The sequence below is a fragment of the Sceloporus undulatus genome, chromosome 2 (assembly GCF_019175285.1).
Source record: "Sceloporus undulatus isolate JIND9_A2432 ecotype Alabama chromosome 2, SceUnd_v1.1, whole genome shotgun sequence".
Classification (NCBI taxonomy): Eukaryota; Metazoa; Chordata; class Lepidosauria; order Squamata; family Phrynosomatidae; genus Sceloporus; species Sceloporus undulatus.
Window position 1 is genome coordinate 196230968 of NC_056523.1, and position 25141 is coordinate 196256108.

Genomic DNA, 25141 nt, shown 5'->3' on the forward strand with positions numbered 1-25141 from the left:
CGCCCAGTGCAGAAGACCCCCAGTTCCACACTCATCTGATAAGGGCTATGGAACTGGCTATAGTATTTATTTAACTGAGCAGTGGCCAGATTGAAGGGGAAAGGAAGGGTAGGCTGCATAACCAAAGGTTCACGTAATGCACTTACAGCTCACATAAGCTCTTAGCTGGAAAGCTGAGAAAGTGCTACCCAATGTATCATGGGTCAGAGGACCATCTTGATGCAGCTTAAAATCCCATTAGCTAAAAAGGCCAATGCGTTTTTAGGCTGCATCAATAGAAGTATAGTGTCTAGATCAAGGGGAGTAATAATGCCACTCTATTCTACTCTGGTCAGGACCCACCTGGAATACTGTGTCCACTTTTGGGCACCACATTTAAAAAGGGACATTGAGAAACTGGAGCGTGTCCAAAGGAGGGCGACTAAAATGATGAAGGATCTTGAAACCATGCCCTATGGGGAAAGCCTTAGGGAGCTGGGGATGTTTAGCCTAGAGAAGAGAAGGTTAAGAGGTGATACGATCACTCTGTTTAAATATTTGAAGGGATGTCATATTGAGGAGGGAACAAGCTTGTTTTCTGCTGCTCTAGAGACTAGGACCCGGAGCAATGGATGCAAGCTCCAGGAAAAGAGATTCCATCTCAACATTAAGAGGAACTTCGTGACAGTAAGGGCTGTTTGACAGTGGAACACACTCCCCTGGAGAGTGGTGGAGTCTCCTTCTTTGGAGGTCTTTAAACAGAGGCTGGATGGCTATCTGTCGGGGATGTTCCTGCATGGCAGGGGGTTGGACTGGATGTTATTTTACTGTGGTGATAAGGGTGGGGAGACAAGTAATGCAGCAATTCAAAGGGGTGTAGGAGGAAGACTCTTGTAAATGAGGCTTAGTCCAGATTATTTGAAGAACTGTATCTCCCCATATGAATCTGCCAGAACACAAAGATTTGGGGGGAAGGCTTTCTCTTGGTCCCACCATGCCAGGCTCATTTGGTGAGGACATGAGCGACAGCCTTCTTGGTGGCTATTCCCACCATCTGGAATGTCCTTCCAAAGGTGGCTGTGTTGGCCCCCTTCCTGCTTGCCTTTCATCGGCAAGCTAAGACTTCTTTATTTAAGCAGGTGTTTAATGCCAGGGTGGCTTTTGTGTGGGGTGTGTGTTTTAGTTGTGCCTTTTAGGTTTTGTATATTTTTATATAGTTTTATACTGTTTTTAGATTATAGAATTTTTATTGTACTGCTTTTTTTTCCAAAATATTTTTCTATCTGTGAGCTGCCTTGGGTCCCTTTTGGGAGAAAGGCTACACATTACAGATATTAAATAAATAAATAAATAGCCAGCCACAGATGGCAGCAGCTTGGACAATGTGACACCAGGCAAGGGTAAAGAGCCAGAGAAGAAGCAAGTGGACCACATGGGGGCTAGAAGAGGTCTATTGTTCCAGAACGGTTGGGAAGACCCAAATGCAGAAAATAGCAAAAGTTCTACTTGCAGTCTCCTCCACCTTTTGGGAAAAGCTGTTAGAAGATTGATTATGGTTTTGGTTATTTGTGATTAACAAAGTTTAGCAGCAGCAGCAGCAGCAGCAACAAGTGTGTACTCCACAGGTATTTGGTAAAAATCTACTGGATCTGAGCATCTGGCAAATAAACAGGATACATTGGTAGGTAAAAAACTTGACTTACTTTATTGCTACATTTAGGTTCTACAAAATAACTAATCAGTAGAGAAATCTATACTTGCTAGAAGAGTCCTTAGAGCTGACTCTCATGTATGTAAGAAGAAAAAACATCTTTAGTAGCATAACCTGGTTTCTGCTTCCAAGCTTGGTGAGAGAGGACAGGAAAAGGACAGAGAACAAAGGGCAATAAACTTTATTGACTGCTAGAAAAGGGAGGGTATGGGAAATGACCTCTTCACAAGCAACACTGACCAAATGACCATGGAGATGCAGTCTGCCCTTGCCTTATACAGGGGATCCATTCCGGACCCTGCCATATAAGACAAATTGCCGTATACTCAAGCCCCATTCATTTAAATGGGGAATGCCCCCACAGTGCATGGTGTGGCACATGCCATGGTCACAGGCCCCATTCATTGTATTAGGGCTTGCTGTCCATGTAACCTCAAGTTCGCATATGGCAAGCCCACATACGGCACGGCACAGTGTATACATCTGTGTTCCTGCTAAAAGTCATTCCTCTTCTCAAGGAAAAACAACATAGATCTACAAAACAAGCATTGATGCTAATACTCCAACAAAAGAAAGTAGCATGGAGGAGTCAGTGGAAGAAAAAGTTACTTACCAGTAACAATGCTTCTTCAAGTGGTCATCTGTGCCTTCATACAGTTGGGTCTTGTGCACACGGAGATCCATTCATTGATATTGTAGAACGTTTTTGGTGGTAGCCCTGCCCTCCTAAGGGCGTCCGTATAAGTAGTGCTAAGAGGCTACTCCCCTTAGTTTCATGTCCGCCATGATAGATGGCAGATTTGCTCCTGGGGGGACCACTATCCTTGTATGAGAGGGTCTCACAACATGTTCCCCAGTCAAGAAAAGAAGCATCAAAAGTTAAGGAGGTGGTAGCTTGTGAATGACTACCACCATTACACAAATTTACTCAATGGTCTTTCCCCAGACCAAAAAAAAAAAAAGCAGCACTCATAAGCATCCGAGTGGAGGATTTTTCCACCACACAAAGTGCAATGTGCTGGTATATGACCATAAGAAAGAAATGCATTCATTCAGAAAGATCCAAGAGAAACCCAAGTGAAATCCAAGATAAGTCCAAGAGAAAAGAGAAATCAAAAGTGAAAAGCCACACAACATTGATTAGTTTCCAACATCTCGTACTTTGAGGGTATTTAGGTATTTAGGCCCTCACATGCATATGTCTGCATAACATTCAAAAGAGGCCCAGCTCACTACACATAGTTTTCTCTCCTCTCACTTTTTATCATCATGACATTCCAAAGAGCTAAGATAGGCTGAGCTATACTGTAACTAGTGAGTCAAGATCATCCAGTAAACTTCATGGCTGAGGGGAGATTTAAAGTCTACTGGGTCTACTTTGCCAATGAGTATAAGGTGTTGTAGGCTGTATTTCAGAGGAAGGAACTGACAAACCTCCTCCGAGTATCTCTTGCCTAAGAAAACCATGACATTCATGGGATGAATGTCATAAATGGACAGGCAACTTGAACCTCATAGACTAGCAAAATCCCTTTCTTCATTCCCCTTGTGTCCAAGTTGGCTGTGGGATTCTGGGAGCTGGAGTTCAAAAAACAAACCCTCCATAGCTCTGGTCTACCCAATCTTAGTCCAATACTAAGGTTGCTGTAACTGTGGCCTGTTACACAGCCAAATTAAGCTTAGGGCTGGAGCGTGGCTTTGGTGTGACTTCTGGACTCTTAGGACGCATGCATCATTGAAACACCATACCTCTACTGTGACTCGAAACAGCTTTATTTTGGCTGGCTGTAACAGGCCAACGTTTCTTTGAGTGATCATCTGTGATCTCACATATGTGGGATGTAGTGCACCTGCACAATACTGGTCAGAACTTCAAAGCAGTATGATCTGTGCTTTTTAGCAGTAGCTCCACCCCTCTCAGCCTCCCTATATAGTGTCCCTCATGCATCTAGGCCCCAGTGAAGGAGACCAGGATGCAGCTGAAGAATGTCAGGACCGTGGATAGTCTTGTGCTTATTTGAATGGAAATTTCTCTAACCTCTCGGTACTGTGGAAGGCCAGGGAAAGCAGAAAAGGTCTGTCATCCATCAGCGCCGATGGAATGGTATGAATCAGATGAGAGATGGTCAATCGTGAGGAAGCTGAGATGACAAGCTGACAATGATTATCCCAGCAATCATTGTGATCTAACAGCTGCATAGAGGCAAATGGCAAAGTGGATTGGTATTGCCCTGGAGGTAGGGTCTGCGGGGTCCAGTCAAGTCTTGGAGAGGGCTTAGACAACTACTACTACTACTACTATATGTGAGAAGCCTCCAAGATATCAGAGATGTGAGTTTATACTGAGACCATCTCAGTATGGAGTGACAGTACCGAGGATGGTATCAACCATATCAAGCTCTTGGTGGGCCTCGTTGAGGCAGAAGTTAAGTCCATGGTGGACTGGCAAATGGAAAGCTGTACAGAAGAGTCCAAGGAGTGTTGGGCTATATGGCTTTTGGCAAAGCTGAGGAAAGAGCCATGTGCTCAGCCAGAGGAGTCGGGACATGGAGGGCTTGTTCCCACAGAAGGGACTTTAGTCTGGCAGTGTAGATGCAACCAGTCTGGGAAGTAAAGTCCTGACAATGGGAGCAATAGGGGCATGAGGCCACAACTTCTCCAAGGCACAAGAGACACTTGGAATGCTCATCCTTCTCACAATGCACTGTTTGAAGAAGGATGAGGAAGCCATAGAAATCTGAAGAAGCCAAAAAACACCAAAATTAAGGGAAAACATAAGAGAAGCTGTTAAACAATCCAACCTAAGTGTGCAATGATACATAGCATGGCAGCTTTGCAACAGTGACACTGTCTACACTTTTCTGCAGTAGGAACAGCAGAGGGCAGTCCTGTATCACCTCCTTCTTTCCTTGTCGAAAGAAAGAAAGAAAGAAAGAAAGAAAGAAAGAAAGAAAGAAGTTTATCACACGGGGCAGATCCCATGCAGAAACTGAATTTAAACTAAAAAAACACAAAAGCGGGTAGATTTTCAGATGACGTAAGCATTAATGAGCATTAATGCAACATTAACCTGAATGGAAAGTAGACAAAACCCACTCCTTTTACTTCAGAAAATCCCAAAAGTAAAAAGGAGCAAACTTTGTCAACTTTCAGTTCGGGTTAATGTCGCATTATTGCTTATTAACCCTGATGTATCTGAAAATCAACCCGCTTTTGTGGATTTTTTCTGGATTTTTAAATCCCATTTTTGCATGGGATCCATCCCATGTGATAAACTCCAAAGAAAGAAAGAAAGAAAGAAAGAAAGAAAGAAAGAAAGAAAGACAGCCCTGGTACATTTATTATTGAACCATCCGGCTATAAGGAAAATTACAAACAGTGGTGAACATAATTCAAGCAGAGATGTGAAAAGCTCTCTACATTTCTCCAAATGCATCCTGTATTTTCATCCCATCCTTTGTTCGTGTCTAAATTTTGTTTTTGTTTTTTATTGGTGTATGGACATCCATACCAATTTTTCTGATATTAAATAAAACAAATTATTAATTATTAAAGATGTATCTTTGCACTTAACATTTCTTAAAGTGTACTATACTTCTGCATATTTTCAGCTGTTGCATCCCTTTTTAGCTGTTAGTCTTTACATTATGCAAACTTCATTCCTTTAAAGACACACACTAGTGTGCAAATTTCAAAGCAAGGGGCTATTTTTCTTGTTTGCACCATGTCTTGGGAGAGGCAAAACAGGTACTTTTATTGAGAATCTGAGCTCCAAAAATGCTTTCCCCTCTCTGCTTTCAACCTGGAAAAGTTTGGAGCTTAGGTCATTCTGCCCCCACTTCAGATTTCAGCCAGAGACTACGGTCACTTTCAGTTTGGATCAGAAAACAGAGTAGCTCCCTGCATTAAAGATTAAACAAAGTCTAACACAAGATGGAAATCATGTCACCTCAAAGAAATGTATGCAGCCTCTGCTGCCCTCTATCAAACACCAATTTGTTTTAGAAAAAGGAGAATCCAAAAGCCTTTAAAACAGTATGACCCTTTTCTAAAACAAGGCACACACTCAAATTACCTTCTTTCAGCAACAACAACAAAAATCAGTGTCAGCTTCTGGCTCCTTCCTGTTTTGGAGAGGAGTAGGATGGCCCCCAGTGGTTCCCGGGTGATGGAAAAATGGCTCCTGGACCCCTAGGCTTTCTAGCCCTGGTCTAATGGCTATTTTAAAGCTTTACATCATAAAGATTTGTGCACTACTGTCTACTTTACCAAATTAAAAAAGTGCCAAGACCTACAGGCTGATATACCCACAGGGAAGATGGGGAACAATGAGGACAGAGGGAAATCAAAGTACAGACACCCTAGACAAATAAAGTAACCATTCACAAAAAAGTTGCTGGTGATAACAGACAGCCCCTGCTCAATGTCCAAGCGCACATTATAGAACCATTCTGATTCACTGGAAGACAGAACAGTAGATCTGAGGGTGGAAAGAGCACCAACCAAGTGTTTGAAAGAGCTGCTTGCAGCCAGCCAACCAGCTGCACCCTTCATTGGATACACCAGATTTGCTAACTGGGAAAACAATACATCTCATAAACTTCAGCCCTCCCTATCTGTGATGTACTCACAAATAATAATGGGTTATTCAGTCCTGCAAACAAACAGGAAAAATGCCAGTTCATAATGCAAACCAAGTATATTATCTTATGAGTCAATGATCTCTTTGTGAGTATAAACAGCACACCTGTAAAAACAGCTGATGTATTAAATGTGTATTTTTAGAAGAGAGGATTATTACAGGGGAACAGAATGGGAAGAATCCCATGTCTCCCTTAGTATCATGCCTCGTTCCTAGGAACTAGGTTCAGACTGACATAAATAAGGAAACAGAAGGATAGAGGGACATGCCTGTTCCCGAGACAAACAGTGACACTCCCCAGCAGCCACAACACAATGACATGGACCTAATAATACCTACTGCAATTGAACATAGATGAGAGAGAGTGTATTTGAGATGCAGGGAGCATTTATATAGGAAATGCTCATTAATCGGGCAACAGCTCAAGAGGCTGCAAAGCTATATATAATCCAGCCACTCCCTCAGGAGGTTGTTGCTGATCATTCAGGAGGGTGCGACACTCTAGTCTCTTGATGCCTGGCTTGTGTTTCCAAAGAACTTTGGAGTTTGCACTGTAAACTGGCTACATTTCCTTGGACTAATGCATTGGCTTTCTTGCTGTACCCTACTGACATGGACTGCCTGACTCTGAGAACTGTAACTGGCTGGTAAGCCTCTGTACATGACTGGGTCTGTCTCACCTCTAACAGACTTTGCTTATTACCTTGCCCCTGGCTGGCCTTCAAGACATGACAATTATCTTCTTCCATTAAACATAAGTAAATGGTGGTAAATTCACTGTCAAATGTGTTCCAAACCTACAGCACTCTAATATGCTTCCAGGGACGTAGCCAGGATTTTGGGAAGGGGGGGGGTCCAGACTAAGTGTCACCATTATAATGGGGCTTGGGTGTGGTGGCGCAGCAGCACACACCATTCATTTTACCTAACGGAAGGGGGGGTCCGGACCCCAAGAACCCCCCCCCCCCATGCTTCTTTTATTAATGATTAAAATGAAAGCAGAGGAAAACAGATTTGTTGGGGAACTTTTAAAAAGGGATATAGTTGCAAAAAGCCTCATAAGGAGCAGGAATCTCAGTTTTGGAGAGCTCCAAAATAAACAACCAAAGTGTCATTCCCGAATGATGGTATTACCACATTTGCATTATTTGAACACATGGAATATAGTCATTGCTCAACCTTTATCAAGTTCTATGTTATATTATGGGATGCTAGCCCAAACGTTTTCTCAGTTCCATCAGCAAAAACACTCAGAAATGAATGCTGCCTCTGATATATCTACACATAACCCTCCATCTGGTCGTTTCTTATTCCAAAGTGCAATCAAGACAGTTCTCACATTTTATCTATGTTGTATGCATGCATTACACTTGTATCCAGTCTTTCTCCCCAAATGGAATCCACGGTGGCTATTTTAATTCCTTCATGACAGAAAATGACAGATGTAATAGTTTTAGAGTAGCAGAGCCATTCTGGATCTATTTCCTGCCTTCATATCAATTGTATGTCCACTTCTTCAGTATTGAGTTCTAGGAAGGGGAAATGTTCTGGACATTCACAGCAGAAACCAACCATTGGGTAGCATCTGAGACATCATCATTAAATTTCTTCCTTCCCAATTCACAGAATAAATTTGTCCTTAAAAAAAAACAAATTGAAAAACCCAAAGCAGTTCCATTTCACCATTATTGGTAAGGTTAGAAGAAATAGTCAAGTGGATAAATGTCCAAGTGATGCTTTATAAACATTTTATCAAAGAAACTCTGCCTGGAACTTTGTGAGAGGTAATGGGCCCCACTATCACCTGTCATTTAGGTTGCAAAACTGGAAAAAAAGTAGTCTTACCTCACTGCTGCAAACTTCCCTTACTTCAGTTTTCACAAGTAAGCACACATGCTTCAATAGAGAACTGAGACTGCATCTGTGCAGTCCTATAACATAGGCATTATACCACTTTAACCACTTCTTCAGAACTAGGAAGAGAAACATCAAAGGCTAACAATGTTCTGTACATGGTGACATATTCAAAAATACAACACCCACTTGGGGCAGCTGCCTCTCTTCTCACCTCATCCGCAGGCACCGCAAGGCCACTGTGGCTTTTCTTCATATCCCCCTCCAGCTTGGCGGGCTTTGAGTTCCTTTCCTTCTGCAGCTTTCTGAGTTCACCAGCCAGCAGCCATAAGAGCTGCTGACTCTCTGGGTAGGGCCAGGGAACTGAGCAAAGTAATGTGCCAATTCCAGCAGACACCTGAAGAAGAAAGAACAGAAGCAGGGGTAAATCGGAAAGGTAAAAACCTGTAAAGGCCTCTGTGAAGACTCTGCTTATCCCATCACTATGAAACCATATGCGGGGACCCCCACTCATCCCATCAGTGCCACACTATTTGAGGGGACTTTCCAGAAATCCTTGTTTTTCCTGTCTGAGACGCTCTCTTCCTTTAATCCCACAACTGGACACCAGCACCCTTGAACCCTGGACACCAGGGAGCCCTGGTGGTGCAGTGGTTAAATTTTGGCACTGTAGCCACAAGGTTGTGCATTTGATCTCAGGGCTCCAAGGCTGACTCAGCCTTCCATCCTTTTGTAGGTCAGTAGAATGAGTGCCCGGCTTGTTGGGGGAATTGGCTTACATACTGTAAACCACTTAGAGGTTGCTGAGTTCATTACTAAGCAGTATAGAAATGTAAATGCTATTGCTATTGCTATGCCTGAATTCAACCAAACACATTATTAAATCCCCCCCCCTTTACTAACTCTAATTCCTAACTTTGACAGACTCATGTCTCTCATTCTTTCTGGCTGCATCCACCTAGCCTTATTTTGTGTGGCATCCCTTTGGCCAACATTTGATGCTCTCCTTCTGCTCCAAACAGATTGTTGTTGTTGTTGTGCCAAATCATTTCCAATGTACAGTACCCCAAAGGCAATGCTATCATGGGGTTTTCTTGCAAGGTTTCTTCAGAGGGGGTTTGCCATTGACATCCTCTAAGGCTGAGACAGTATGACTTGCCCAGGGTCATCTGTTGGGTTTACATGGCTGAGCTGGGATTTGAACCCTGATCTGCAGAGTCATAGTCATCTGCAGAGCACAAACCATTACCCCATGAGACTTTACCCCATTGTTTATTTATTTAATTTATTTTGTATGTCGCCTTTCTCCCAGAGAGAGACCCAAGGCAGCTTCCAAAGATAATCACCTTAAAAAACCCATTAATTAAAAAAAATTATAACCCCATATATGAACAATATAAAACCATTTGAAATATACAAAAGTAAACAAAACACACACCCAAGTCAGAAGCTCCCCTGTTTACCTATTAAAAGCTTGCTTAAATGAAAAGGTCTTTGCCTGCCAGCAAAAAGAAAGCAGGGAAGGGGCCAGTGGAAGAGTTCCAGAAGTTGGAGCAGCCACCAAGAAGGCTCTCTCTTGTGTCCTCAACTAAGTGAGCCTGTGTAGTAAGGTAGGGGTGAATGCGGAGAGAGTTGGGGAAGGAGAGAGCGATCAGGTGGAAGGACCCAGAGGAAAGAGCCCAGGGGAGGGGCGAGAAGAAAAGGAGGTGGAGCCATAGAGAGGAATAAAGAGAGAGGAACAGCTGTGCGCGGGGAGAGGGGACAGACGCGGAAGAGGCGGACGTGGGGAGGCGGTCGAGCTAGGGACAGCTAGGGTAGTCCATAGCCCTCAGCGGGTTGGAAGGCCCGTATCTCTACAAACCAAACCAAGCCCTAGACCCCCAGGACCTCATGAGTCTCTGAAGCTAAGAGACCCAAGAGAGGAGGGTGACTTCCCTTTGTCAAAGGACGACGGCTGGGGAAAGGTGGAGACTGCTTGTTTGGTGAGTGAATGGTGGGATAGCAAAGGCAGGCGTTGAGAGCAGGGGCCCGAACCTCAGGACTGGGAAAAGTCAGACCGGGAGCCCCTGGAGAAGCATTCGGGAGGAAGAACCCAAGACTATAAAAAGAACTCACTGGTCTCCGAGACCTGAAGATTCCACCCCGGACCAGGCATAGAGGAACAAGTTTATTAGTTTGTTTAAAGATAGAATTGTTGGTCTGTAGGACCTTGTTACTTATCTGTTGCCAATAAAGGGCACCATTGTTGCAGCATCTATGGACTAGAGTAAGTTTGTTACCCACGTGTTGGAGGGCTGGAGGAAACTACAGCTCCCATCATGCAACCCGCCGCGCTGACCCCGCCCACAGCCTGTGATGGTGGTGGGACCAAGAGAAAGCCTTCCTCTGTAAATCGTAAAATGTCAGCAGGTCAGATAGTCTGGATATAAGCCATATTAACACAAACGTAATCCTATTTTAAGATTAATTTCTCTAATAAACACACGTTTAAAAAATCAACAACACAGAAATCCATATCACCACAGACTCCAATGGGCCAGTTCACAGAGACGCATCCATCACCTTAATGGTTCATTCAAAAAAAGCATCACATCTCATTTCACCTCAACACAAAACACTTCTCAGAAGAGTCAATTTACACATTCAGCTGAGAGTCACCAAGTAGTGTAAAACAATCAGTGATGTACATGTCTGAGGAAACCACCACGACCACCACAAAGAAAAGATGTTATGCGTGAGAAACCCTGACACTCCATTGTCTTTCTTCAGCTTTAAAGATATTCTCATTTTTTACTCTCGTTGCTGCTCAGCCCCTGTCACACAACCATTATCTCTGCATAGGTAAAGATGACTACATGAAAAAGAGGTCAGGGTTTTTGTGTGTTTAATGGTTGTGTGAAAGAAAGAGTGACAGCAAGTTTAGCTCACATGGCAACAGATAATCAGCAGCACAACTCTGCCCTAAGAACAACACAAGCTAAAATTCCTTTCATTCAACTATTTAAAAGAACAAGATGGTTTGTTTGGAATTTGGCCACCCTGCTTCCTCCATGATGTACTCCCTGAAACATTCCTTCCATCACCATAAGAATATTCCTCGATATTCTTAAGAGCCTTAACTTGTCCATCTAGCCTAATATTGTTTTTCCCAATGTCTCTCTAGGATTCTGCACGAAGCCTTCTTCTTTTAGAGTACAGTTGGCTTTTCGGATCTGTGGGTTCTGGGACACCCCATGGATGCAAATAAAAGCAAATAAACATACCACATACTATTATTAAATGATGGCAATGTGAATATGCATGCTTCAGTGTATCCACTTTCACGCCTCAACCATTTAATAATACGGGGCATGATGGTCTCTGAATGATCAGTTTTGTGTACCCGATGTCTGCAGATTGGAAGGTCCAACTGTACAGATGCCAGGGACTGAAACTTGGATTTCATTCAGGTTTACCATATTCCCATCAGAGCCTCTTGTTCTCTTTATATTAAGTCCTGGGGGAAGTCTCTGAAATAAATATAGTGGGATTCTAAAAGGAGGCTAAGTTGGTACACACTGTTGTAAAAGACAGACAATCTTTCCATAGGAGATCTACACATTGCTGTACATGTGTCCAGAAGGTGGAGTGCCAGCTTGCCTCCTGATCAGCTCAGTGCTATATTGAGAGTAAGGGAAAGAGAGCATGTCAAACAAACTGTGTTCACAGCAGGCTCATATTCCCTGAAGAAAGGCAGTCAGAATTTGTGAAGATTTTTAGGTTTAAGCACCAGCAGATCATAAGAACTGGAGGGCAAAACAGATCCAGTGGCAGGAACACAGGTCACCGAAACAGGCAGAGAAAGGCTAACCAGTATCTGCCTGGAGCTCCAAAGAAAGAAGAAAAACACAAGTAACTTCACAAGATGTAGCCGTGCTTATAAATGAATGAAATGCTAATGTATCTATGTTTACAACAGGGGGGGAAAGCTCTTCCCCTCAGGCCTAATCCAACCCCCTGAGGTCTCTTAATCCAGGGCCCTTTCATACTACACAGTTCTAGCACTCTCCTTCCACTTTAACTGTCATGGTTCTCTCCTATGTAATCCTGGGTTTTGTATTTTAGGGAGGGATGATCTTAGAAGCTAACCAGGATCAGCCCTTGTTAGTTCTTGGATAGGTGACTACCAATTAATACCAGAAGCTGTAGGCTATATGTTGATACAGGAGTGAGGTTGTAAGGCATGAAAGATCACACACAACAACCAGGTGGAGGAAAAAGGCCTCAACTTTATTGTTGTGAAAACAACCCTGAAAACAAAGTTGGCCAAAAGCATGGGCCCAGGCATCGACCAACCCTACTGTTGATCAATGAACCCCACTCCGGCCCAGTCCAGACCCCAGAGATGACAGGAAGAGAATTGGCTGGCCAGTGTCCAGGGTGACCCCATTACAAGGAATGCTGGCAAAGTGTCAGACTCCATCTGGGTGACATAATATGCCTGCCCATATGGGAACTCCCATACATTACCAGTGCTCATGATACATTGGTGAGCGGTGTTCTGGATCCATGACCCATACTGCTGCTGCCCCATAGTTGTGGCTCCTAAGGACTGGAGTGTGGCTTTGGCGCGGCTTCCAGACTCTTAGAACACATGCATCATTTAAACAGCATACCTCCAAAGTGGCCTGAAGCAGCTTTATTTTGGCCTGCCTGTAAGGGCCCTAAGGTAACAGCTATCACAACTTGTGGCAGCACATTCCGTACATTTTATTACATGTTCTGTGAAGCACTTTACAGCTCCTTTGCATGCCCCATTTAACTTAGTTCATCCCCCACAAAACCTCAGTTCAGTTCTAAAGTGATGCTGCTTGATAACCCTAGTTTGAAGTCTTGAATGTAAGGCTTTGCAAAGTCTCAACTCCTCAGATGCTGGGATCAAAACCTGGGACTTAATCACATGAGGACAATTGGAAATATAAATTATAGTTATCCTGTGAAAATCACACATTTGCGATTAAGGTTTTCACACAGTGTTGCAATTAAAGTGCAATTATCCCAGGAATATCCTGTGAAAATCCTGCAATCGCAATAAAGGTTTTCACATGACATCACAACGAAAAGCAATTAAAAAGATATTATCACATGAATAGCCAGGCAATAAACAGCAACAAAACATTCACGGGAAAATTCGGTGAATAATTTGCTGCTGTTTATTGCCTGGTTATTCCCATGATAATGGCTCTTTTATCATGCTGTGTGTGAAAATGTTAATCATGTTTCATTTGCATGATTTTCACAGGATAATCACCATTTAAACCATCAATTTCCCCCCATGTGATAAAGTCCCTAGAAACTGAAGTGAACAAACACTTCAGTCGGGGATGGACAACTTTCAGCATACATACAGGGCTGGTATATGATAGAATGCACACCTTCCTTTTTTCTTTTCTTTCTTTTCTTTTCTTTTCTTTTATTTTTTTTATTTTTTTTGAGGGATGGGTCTTTTTATTATCATTCTATGAAATGAAAAAGCATGGGGATTAGGGGTAGGGATGGGACAGAGTACCTTAGTGCCAAGGGCAGCATTGCCAATTTCCGAGGAATTCTCCGGAATCCAGGGAATGTAATTAATTTCTTTCCGGGGATTTTGACTGAATAATAATAATAAATATTGGGGAATTCCAGGGATTTTGGATTTTGGTAAAACACTTCGAGACTTGTTGGGAACACTGGCCAAAAGCAAAGAAAGAAAAGAAAAGAAAAGAAAGATGCATCCCCACTGCAGAAATAATCCAGTTAGAGATCACTTTAAGTGTCATGACTCAATTCTAGGGAATTCTGGGAATTGTAGTTTGTGAGACATTTAGCTTTCTCTGTTAGAGAGCTCTAGTGCCACAATAAATTGCAATTCCCAGAATTCCACAGCATTGAGCATTGCAGTTAAAGTGGTGTCAAACTGAATGATTTCTGTTGTGTGGATGCAGTTGAACATACATCCTTGGAAATGCAAGTCTCCCTGGATCCAGCTGGACTTCATTTAAAGCCAACATGATTAAACTTAGGGCTAGGCCATAAATATTTCCCCTGCATTGTCAAAAATTATACATATACCTCTAGCTGATGTCTCTAGCCTTCACTATCTTTTTTCACTACCCCTTTCATGACACAGGATTCCATTTGGAAGCCCTAAGCCACGAATGAGGAACATATCACCCTTCAGTCAGTGGCAACTATATGGCTTGGGTCCAGGTTATTTGTGGGATCACATCTCCCTTTATGAGCCACTTAGACTTCTGTGATCATATGGAGAGGCTATTCTCTCTGTCCTCAGGCTCATTTGGTGGGAACAAATGAGAGGGACATCTCAGTGGTTGCACCCAAAGTTTGGAATATCCCTGCTCTCCTTCTGGCAGTAGATAAAAATATTTTTGTGCTATCAACCTTTTTCATACTGATGGGCTTTTAAATGCTGTGCAATTTAGTGTTTAAGGTTTGTATAGATATTTTTAAAATGCATTTTATTATTTTAATGTTTTTTACTTTATAAACTGTTTAATGTTTTTGTAAATCATATATATTTATGTAATTTAAAAATATTTTTGTATTGTTTTTAAGTGGTATGGTTTTAAATTTGCTGTGATCTACATCAGGAAAAAAGTGGGATGATGATGATGATGATGATGAGAAGTCATCTACCACGAATTTCCTACCATATAGGTCCTTCAAATGGTGCTACATTGAGAAGTGCGAGGGGTACATAGAAAGACCTTCCCCCATTCTACACTGCACAATGAATAAATTTATAATCCTCCGTTATATCCCTTAGCCTTTTTTCTCTACACAAATAAGTCCTTAAACCCTTCAAGGTTACCACATAGAGAGGCTCCCTTGAACATTTCCAGCTCCAATTCTGTTTCAAATTACCTGGCGAAAGTACCATTGAATTCAGTCTGATTGACATCTATGAAAACATTGTACACTTGCACGGTTAACTGAACTTCCAATGAACAGCTAGGGCATGCTTCATGGCAAGCGCCGGCATCTTACACTGGTGCGGGGGGGGGGGGGGGGGGGTGAAAAAAATTTTTTTTTTTGGGTATTTTTCCCCGCATCCCCCCCCAGTACTGACGGGGGGGGTTTTTGTACAAAAAATAATACCCCCCCCCCCCCCAGAATTGCCAGGTTTTGGCAATGTGGCTGCTGAGTTTGCTGCCTCTGTGATTTGCAAGAATAAGTGGGAATTAAAAGAAGGCATGTTGGTAGCACAATTTAGCTTAAAAACAAACTAAACGCTCCCCACTGCAGAAGAGAAACTGCGCTTATCAAGGGACAAATGTGGCTGATGGGATGGACAGATCTCCCTCTTTACACAAAGGTGACAATGGGCATACAAGAATTTTTTACAGGAACAGGGCCAAACAGTGAAAGAAACTTAAACTACACATGCTACTATAAGGTAACGTTATTCCCAAATAACCTGCTAGTACTCATATGCACTTGCCCAAGAATTGGGACTGCTGCCCTACCAGGGACATCAATACGCCATGTAAAGACATGAAAGAAGGCCTTCTCACCATGGTACCCTAACTGTGGAATGCCCTCTCTCTGGAAGCCAAACTGGCACCAACACTCATGACATTTAGGTGCCAAGTTGAAACCTGGCTACAGCGATGTCACTAGGTTCGGTGTCACCTGGTGCAATAAATCATGGTGTCACCCCCCCCCCCCCGCTGACTTCTTCCCATACCAGAATTCGAGGAGATGTGGGTTCAGATCCCCAAGGTGGCCTTGGGCAAATCACATTCTCAGTCTCATAGGAAGCCAATGACAAACCTATTCTGGGGAAAAAAAACCTTCTCACAAGAAAACCCTGTGAGAGATTTGTCCTCAGCATTCCCATAAGTTGCAAATGGCTTGAAGGAACACCAGACCCACAAGAGCGCATGTGGGAGAGAGGCTGCTCAGTGTGTGGAATGAGAAAGCAGAAAGATATTTCTACTCACTGAAGCCGGATCACAAAGCACAAGGAGGAGAAAGTGACAGTGGTAAGCTCTGAGGAGGGCATCTTGCTGGCTCCTTGCAGGTCTAGCCTGGCTGCGATCAATGCACTTACCAAAGCGACAAAGAAGGAGTTGCCCTCAGTGACTACCTTCTTTAGCCCCCTGCATCAGAATGATGCGAGCTCCACCTTGCACTTTCCCTCTCTCATCTTCCCCAGCCACTTTAGTTTAAAGCACACCTCCTTTTCCCCAGGCAACACAGCATTCACAAGCAGATACTCACTCCACTTTTCTGGCCAATGGAGAGAAGAGACAAGTCAACAATGGAGGAGTGACAGCTGCTGAATCCAGGTGAGCACATGCACGTAGCTCTTGTTGGTGCCTCCTTGCCTCCTGGGCTGGCATCACCAAAAACTAGGAGACGCCAGAGCTACCACTGCAGCCAGACCAGGCTATGATGACAGTGACAGAGCCTTTCTTTCCTTCTCCTCAAACCCAAATCCCTTCCCTCCCATTTTTGCTCATCGAAAGTGAAGGGGCTCTGCCATGGGCCCCGGACACCGGGCTGGGGCTTAACCTACAGCTTGTTGTGACACATCTTCCTCCTGCAGCTGACTCCTTTGTATGTTTCCTTGCAGGTTTGCTAGCTCAGGAGCAGAGGAGGCACCAATATGCCAAAGAAGAAGCAGGGCTATGGTTAACTGGATGCAAGAAAGGAAAGCAGTCACCACCACCATCATCATTACATTGGGAGGTCCCATGTCTTCCAGGCTCCATGGGCAGAATGAGGAGTTGTCAACCTCACATGCTGATGGCAGCTGCAAGAAGGCAGTTCCCACCTTCCTCTGGCCATCTCACCTCTCGCACTTCCTGCACACATGCCAGTTCCAGGTTCAGTGGGCAGAGTGGAGAGACACTGGTCTCAATTGCCTCTTTCCTCCACCCACTGCACCTCACCTCACTATTCAATTTTTGGAAAGCAGTCACCAAAAAAGCACTCACCCCACTTTTGCTATCACCTGGTATGATCTGTACTCCCCACATCCCCTGCTTGGCTGTTCATCAAGACCTTTGGGCTCATTAATTCAACCCAAATACACACACAGGTTTAAAAACATTTACCGTAAATACATTTTAATTCTTTATGATATTTAATTTTTTTATCTTATTGAAATTATTTTACTGTATTTAAACTGTTTGATCAGCTTAAATGCTATTTGTAAGACATCCTGAGATCTTTTCCTATGGGGGTGGTGAATAAATATTAATAAAACTGTTTGTGATTACAGTATATGAAAATTATGCTGGAATCTTGCACCAGTAATTTCATTTCTGTTACAGGAGACCATGAATTCAAAGTTAGATGTAAGGAAATCTGGAATGCCTCTGTTCACAGCAGTATGAGAAAATAGTGCCTTTTATGGGGTTAATAAGATTTAGCAATGTATTTAGTTCAAAGGGTCTTTGCTGTGGAGCAGCAAGTCATCTGGGCTATAGAAGAATAATTTCTAGCTACATTTCAAGACAGGAAAATTTTCAGCCAAATGGAAGGTTTCTGCACACGGATCTTGCTGAGTTGAATTTTCCCCATGTACCAACTAGCAGTCCACTTACTAAAAGAAGAAAGAAAGAAATGAAAAGTAGGTTGAGTGGTTCCATTAGACAAGACAAAACAGAAAAGCCGACATTCATGACAACTCACTAGCAAACACAGAAAAATGAATTGATTACTAAGGACAATACTAAACATGATGTTAATTGCAAGAAGCAATTGTGTTGCAAATGAAAGCTATGGTTAAGGTTGGCCCATAACCTTTTCACCATGTGCCTTGTCAGTTTCAAAATGGTATTGACTAGTGCTTCCCTCCTCCCCATGGTCCCAATGAAGATTCCCTGCCCATGAAGACTGTTTGCATCAGTAGAGAAATGACACAATGAATGACTTCACTGGCACAGAATGAGGGAGTGAATTTATAACCTACAGAGGAACTCAGCTTATACAGTTCTGGCAAATTTTTCTCTACTATAATAGATCCATGTGATCTTAGGGCTTATTCACAAATTTACATTATTTAAGAAAGGATCAACCAGTGGCCCATAGAGGCAGTGCCTCTTAAATTTAGAGTGAGAGAGCACCATTATTATCCCTGATACATGGTTCAAGATAATAGTGACAGTTTTCCACTACCCTAAAGGCACCAGATCCCATCTGATATTGGAAGCTAAGCCGGGGCAACCCTGGTTAGTACTTAGATGGAAGACCATCAGCAAATACCAGATGATATAAGGCAGTGATGGTGAACCTTTTACAGACCGAGTGCCCAAATTGCAACCCAGACCCCACTTATTTATTGCAAAGTGCCACGTCCCTCTGGCTTTCTAGTAAGAAACTCTGGCAAACTGTGCTAGGGCTACAGCATGTGTGCCCACAGAGAGGGCTCAGAGTGCCACCTCTGGCACACGTGCCATAGGTTCGCCATCACTGTTATAGGGTATATTTTAGAGGAAGGAATGAGCAAAACCACCTCTGAGTATTCCTTCCCTAAGAAAATCCTAGGAATCCATGAGGTTGCCATAAGTTGACAGATGACTTCAAGGGACATATGTGCACACACACTTCCTCTGCCCTCCCAATTTGGAATGCAAGTAAGGGTCGCATTGCTTTCTCTGGTCAGTGATCAGAGGTAATGACAGGGTTCCTAGTCTCCCCAACTCAAGGGATGGGTCTTCTGGAGGAGATAAGATATTTCCTAGACCATTCCTGGGCCAGATCCATAGGTCAAATTAGGCCTACAGGGCCAGGGTTCACCTTCCTTGCCAGACAACTACTTCTGCAACTGAGATTCCATCATAGAATCATGGAGTTGGAAGAAACCACAAGGGCCATTCAGTCCAACCCCCTGCTATGCAGGAACTCACAATCAAAGCACCCCTGAGAAATGGCCATCCAGCTTCTGTGTAAAGACCTCCAAAGGAGGAGACTCCACCACATTCTGAGGGAGTGTCTTCGACTGTAGAGCAGCCCTTGGTGTCTAAAAGTTCCTCTTAATGTTGAGGTGGAATCTCTTTTCCTGTAGCTTGCATCTATTGTTCCGTGTCCTATTCTGTGGTACAGCAGAAAACAAGCTTGCCCCATCCTCAATATGACATCCCTTCAAATACTTAAACAGGGCTATCATATTACGTCTTAACCATGTCTTCTCCAAGCTAAACATACCCCAAGTCTCTCTTCATAGGTCTTTATGGTTTCCAGACTCTTCTCCATTTTGGTTACCTTCCTCTGGACACACTCCAGCTTCTCAATATCCTTTTTGAATTGTGGTGCCGAGACCTGGACACAGTATTGTTCCAGGTGACCAGAGCAGAATAGAGTGGCACTATTACTTCCCTTGATTTAGACACTATACTTCTATTGATGCAGCCTAAAATAGCACTGGCCTTTTTAGCTGCCACATTACCCTGTTGATTCATGTTCTAGAACTCCTTGGATCTCTTTCACATGCAGTCTTGTTAAGCCAGGTGTCCCCCATCCCTTGTCTATGCATTTCATTTCTTCTACCTAAGTGCAGTATCTTATATTTCTACATGCTGAAATTCATTTTGTTAGCTTTGGCCCAGGTTTCTAACCCATTAAAATCATTGTGAATTTTGATCCTGTCCTTTTGGGTATTAGCTACTTCTCCTAATTTGGGGTCATCGGAAAATTTGATAAGCATGCCCTCTATTCCGTCATCCAAGTCATTGATAAAAATGTTGAATAGCACTGGGCCCAGGACAAAACCCTGTGGCACCCCACCAGTCGCTTCTCTCCAGGTGAAGAGGAGTCATTGCTGAGCACCGTTTGGGTTTGGCCAGTCAACCAATTACAAATCCACCTAATAGTTACATTTAAGATTATCACAAGGGAGAGTAAAGCGTCTTTCTCCTGTGTTTAATTCATGTTATTAGTGTGGGGAAGATTATCACACCCCCATGTGCTTATCTCGTTCTTCTACCATCTGTAAATAGTAATGGATCCATCATTAGAGTTCTCATTAATACCCAACAATGGGTCCATTACTGTTTACAGACAGTAGAAGAATGAGAAACGTGTGGGTGGGGTTGATAATCTCCCCCCCCCAATCATGCAACTAACATGAATTAAGCATGGGAGAAGGACGCTTTCCTCCCGTGTGATAATCTGCAGAGTCTAGCCCACATTTTACTAGCCTGTTTGCAAGAATATCAGTGTGTGAATAGCTAGGAAAACAAAAAAGCTTGTGTGCAAGTGGCACTGAACAAAGAGCAGAAAAATAAGGAGCAACAAAGATTAAATTGAAACAGAGATTAAAATAGAACAATGAACCATAAGTGGGGAAACTTGTAAACAGAGGAGGCTGAGAGAGGAGCACTGACTGTGAGGCACGTGTTAAGATGAAAGATCAGTGGCTGCTCTCCTTTTCTGAGAACACACAGGCTGAGAATACACAGATCAAAGATCTGACCATCATCTTGGAGGAAATAAATGGACTTCCAGGATAGCATGAAAGAGAAACAAAGAAAAGGTTTGGGTTGTTTGTTTTCATATTAGCAAAGTTGGAGATTCAATTTAGTTGATGTAGTAGTACTAATTCTACTCCTTAGTGGTTCAGGGAAACAGAAGTTCAGTTCTTCTGTAGGTGATAGAAAATCCTTTTGGTTTTAGATTACACCCCAAGTGGTTTTCATATGGGCATCAAACCTTGCTTAATGGCAATGGAACAATTAAACAGTATAATATATTTTATATACGCAAACATAGCTGCTTAACTGTGTAAGTGTACAGGTATTTATGTACAAATATGCTACATCTGGTACATGCAAAAAGACCTCTTAAATGATTTTTGGCCTTTTTTTTTCTTCTCCTCATTCCCTAAACCTTTTGGGTCACTGATCCTGAGGAAGTGTTCTCAAGATCTCAAAAGTATTAAAAAAATTTTTTTAACTACTTCACCATTACAGACCACAGAAAATGATTCAGATATATAGCCATGCTACTCGGGAATATCAGTATGCAAAACAATACTGTATTGTAGCACCTTTGAAACCACCTGAGCAAAAGATGTTATAGAATAAACTTTCATAGATTTGCATTGGAAAAAATAGACAAGTCTACAAAAGGTTATGCTGCAACCTCTTTCACACAGTCTCAAAGGTGCTACAAGATCCCTTTGCACACAGAACATGATGCAATTCAGCATATAACCACATCTTATAAATTGAACACAAATTATTTAGTTAGTAAATTGATATTTTGACCTTTCTGCTGAACATTTTACTCAAGACAGCTAACAATAAAATTCAGACAAAGTGTATAAAAACACATCTAAAACAGATGGGTAAAACCCCACACAAGGGAGTCCGTATGCCATTCCATAAGTACAATGACTTGCCAAGGGTATTGTTCTTTTGTTGCTAGGACATGGTAATTGATGTCAGAGCTGAGCCACAGCTTACAGTCTTTGAAAAAATCAGAAGTGAACAGCAATTAGCATTAGAGGTGAAAACCAGAAAGACCAGAGAACAAGTGAGGAATCTGATGACCACAGAACAAGATACTGAATAAGTGAGAAGTCTAACGCAAAGATCAACAGCAGAAACACAAAACATACCAGTCTCAGGCTCAAAGAAACCTTAAATGTATATTTATTACACCACAGAAGTGTGATAACTACTTTAACTGCTATGGCTCCGTCCTACAGAATCATGGGATTTCTAGGCACCTGATAGGTCAAGTACTGTACCTAGTAGAAAATTTCAAAGCCCTGGAAGAACTATTAAGGAAAATCAAGGAAGAAAGTTATTTGTCTTTTTTGGCAGGATAAAGCAGGGTTACAGCTGAACATTGAGAAGAACAAAACAAAAACAATGACCACAGATGATTCACATAACTTTAAACTGGATAATGAAGACAATGAAATAGCTTAAGATTTTGTATACCTACACTCCTCATAAATCAAAAAGTAGGCATATTCAAGAAATCAGTGCAAGACTAAGAGTTGGAAGGGCAGCTATGAAGGAACTAAATAAGACCCTCAAGTGTAAAGATATACCACTGAATATTAAAGTTAGGATTGTCTATGCCATCGTATTTCCAATTTCCATGTATGACTGTGAAAACTGGAGAGTGAAAAAAGCTGACAGGAAGATAATCAACTCATTTGAAATGAGGGTACCATGGACTGCCAAAAAAGACAAATGCATCCTAGGGCAAATCAAGCCTGAACTCTTGACTAGAACTAAGGACTAGAGCGCAGCTTTGGCGGAGCTTCTGGCCTCTTAAGACACTTAATTTAAACAGCATACCTCCAAAGTGACCCGAAGCAGCTTTATTTTGGCCTGTCTGTTCGGGCCCTGAGATTATTATACTTTGGACATATGATAAGATGGCATGACACACTGGAAAAGTTGATAGATGCTTGATACAGTGGAAAGCAAGAGGGGGGAAGACCATATTACAGGTGGATAGACTCAATCAAAGCCATAGCTCTGCATTTGCAGGACCTCAGCAGAGCTGTTAACAGTTGAAATGATGCTAGGACAAATTACATTTTTAGTCTGTAAGTCCTAGAATCCTCCAGTCAACATGGCTACTGGGGGTTTTAATCCAAAAATGTAACTTTTCTCAAGATCAGGGCAGTGCTTTATCTCCTGCCTTTATATCTATGTGTGTGTGTGTGTTGTGCCTACAAGTAATTTCTGAGTTATGACAATCTTAAAGCGAATGTATCATGTGGTTTTTTTGGGCAAGATTTGTTCAGAGGAGGTTTGCCCTTGTCTTCCCATGAGGCTGAGAGCAAGTGACTTGCCCAAGGTCAAGTTTCATCACAGCTGAGTGGGAATCGAACCCTGGTCTCTAGAGTCAAAGTCCAATGCTTAAACCAGTACAGCATGCTGACACTCCTTTATATGAGACCCAGCTCTAAAAAGCAGGTTCCTGTTCTTTGCTCTTTAACCGTAATATTCTGATTCCAGCAGCACTGGATTATCTCCTGATTCTACGTGGTTTCTCCACCTCCCAGGCACGGTAAATCCCACACAGAGCTTTTCACAGTTGCTTCTGCATGAATTCCTCTCTTTATTTTTTTTACATTTGAAGTGAGCACTGTTCAAAATTTTGTCTGTGGGTGTTGAAAGTAGAGTGGGGGAGATTTGCGTTGGCAGACTTGTTCCCTGCAATAAGTCTGTTAGGCACAACTGGGTATATTCTTCAGCAGAAACATGTCAGCTTCTTATTATCTCAGCATCTGATTCCCAGAGAGCCCCGGAAGGCCAAGGCAGATTTTCACCAAAACCCACTGATACAGATACAGCAAAGTAATAAAACTGAATATGAATGTGGTCTTGGAATGAAATCTCCCTTCAAAGACTCCTGCTATTTCAGTAAGATGATCCAGAGCACCCCATCCCTACCTACAAAACCAGGGCTGCATCATATCCCACCCAGTGTACTAATTTACTCTTCCTCCCTTACAAGGCAACGACTCTATGGAGAAAAAGAAAGTGCTGATCTTCAGGATGGTGACAAAATTCAAAGTCAGTTTCTCCATTAGGAAAGAATAAAGCAATTGCTTCAGGCAGCAGAGCACTAGAGACTGCCATTCTTTACACCCACCCACCCAGCAAGGTTTCCCCATAGCCACTGCCTCACCTCTCAGATGCCTCATCCATGTGTAGGGTGCAATGTGTCTTTTACAAAGGGCAGTCCTCTATTGGAAGGGCAATTCCACTTTCTGAAGGTGTCATCTGTTTGAAGGACTATGCAAGCCAAGCCTGGTTTAAAAGCAAAAGAGCTATGAGAAGGGGGAATCAGGAGTCTTGCAGTCCCACACCCACAGTTCAGCACCTGGGTACCAGACTCAGGAGCCATGCAGGTTACCTGGTCACCATCTTCCACATACAGTTGAGATGTGTTGTAATTTGTTAAATCATAAAAAATAATTTCTTATTTGCATCTGCACGTTGTTGTTGTAAACTACCATCGACTTCCACTTATGATGATCCTATAAATGAGTGATCCCAAAGATAGTCCTGCTCAGATCTCGCAAACTCAGGCCCATGGCTTCCTTGTTTTGAGCCCATTCACCTGTAATGTGTTCTTCTTCTTTCCCTACTGCCTTCTTCCTTGCCAAGCATCATTGTATTGTCATAATCTGGCCAAAGTACAACAGCCTCAGTTTAGTCATCTTGGCTTCTAGGGAGAGTTCAGGCCTGGTTTACTCTAGGATCCATTCATTTGTCTTTTTAGCACTCCAACGTATCCAGCATATCTATCAAATGTTTTAATTTTCTTCCTGTCAGTTTTCTTCATTGTCCAGCTTTTACATTCATACATAGAAATAGGAAATACGTATGATGGCACAAATTATTCGTACTTTGTTATAGGCTGGGATTTGACTTCAAGATCCCCCCCTAGATAACAAAATCCATGGATGCTCAAGTCCCATTAAACATGACATAGCAAAATGGTGTCCCTTATTTAAAAAATGGAAAATCAAGGTTTGATATTTGAAATTTATCCTTTTTTGGAACATTTTCAAACCGTGGATGCTTAAATCCGTATATAAAAAAATCCGTGTATAAGAAGGGCCGACTGTATCTTTAATCTTGATGATCTTACCTAGGTCCTTCACAGCTGCCCTTCCAAGTCCTATTCTTATAATCTGTTTACAATCTCTGTTCTGATTTATGACTGAGCCAAGATATGAAAAATCTTTAACTATTTAAATATATTCATTATTTACTTTTTTGTTTTCTTAATGTTCAAGTGTAGCCCTGCCTATCCATTTTCTTCAATAGTCATTGCATGTCTTTGCTATTTTCTCCTAGTGGTATACTATGTTCACCATATGCTAAGTTCAGTGTACAATGTATACAGAGAGGTTGAAAAAATGTATCCTTGCCTGCCCCCCCCCCATGCCAATTGGAAACCATTCTATTTCTCCAGACTATCTC

General features: G+C 42.4%; 1 protein-coding gene across 1 annotated transcript in view; it reads right to left on the minus strand.

The window, feature by feature from the left end:
• Nucleotides 1-25141, minus strand: part of LOC121920924 (cAMP-specific 3',5'-cyclic phosphodiesterase 4B-like) — a 130845-nt gene that overhangs the window by 39207 nt on the left and 66497 nt on the right. The window contains exon 2 of the mRNA XM_042448221.1: nt 8401-8583. Within this exon, the coding sequence (XP_042304155.1) occupies nt 8401-8442 (42 nt within the window). The 5' untranslated portion in view covers nt 8443-8583. The remainder of the gene's footprint in view (nt 1-8400; nt 8584-25141) is intronic.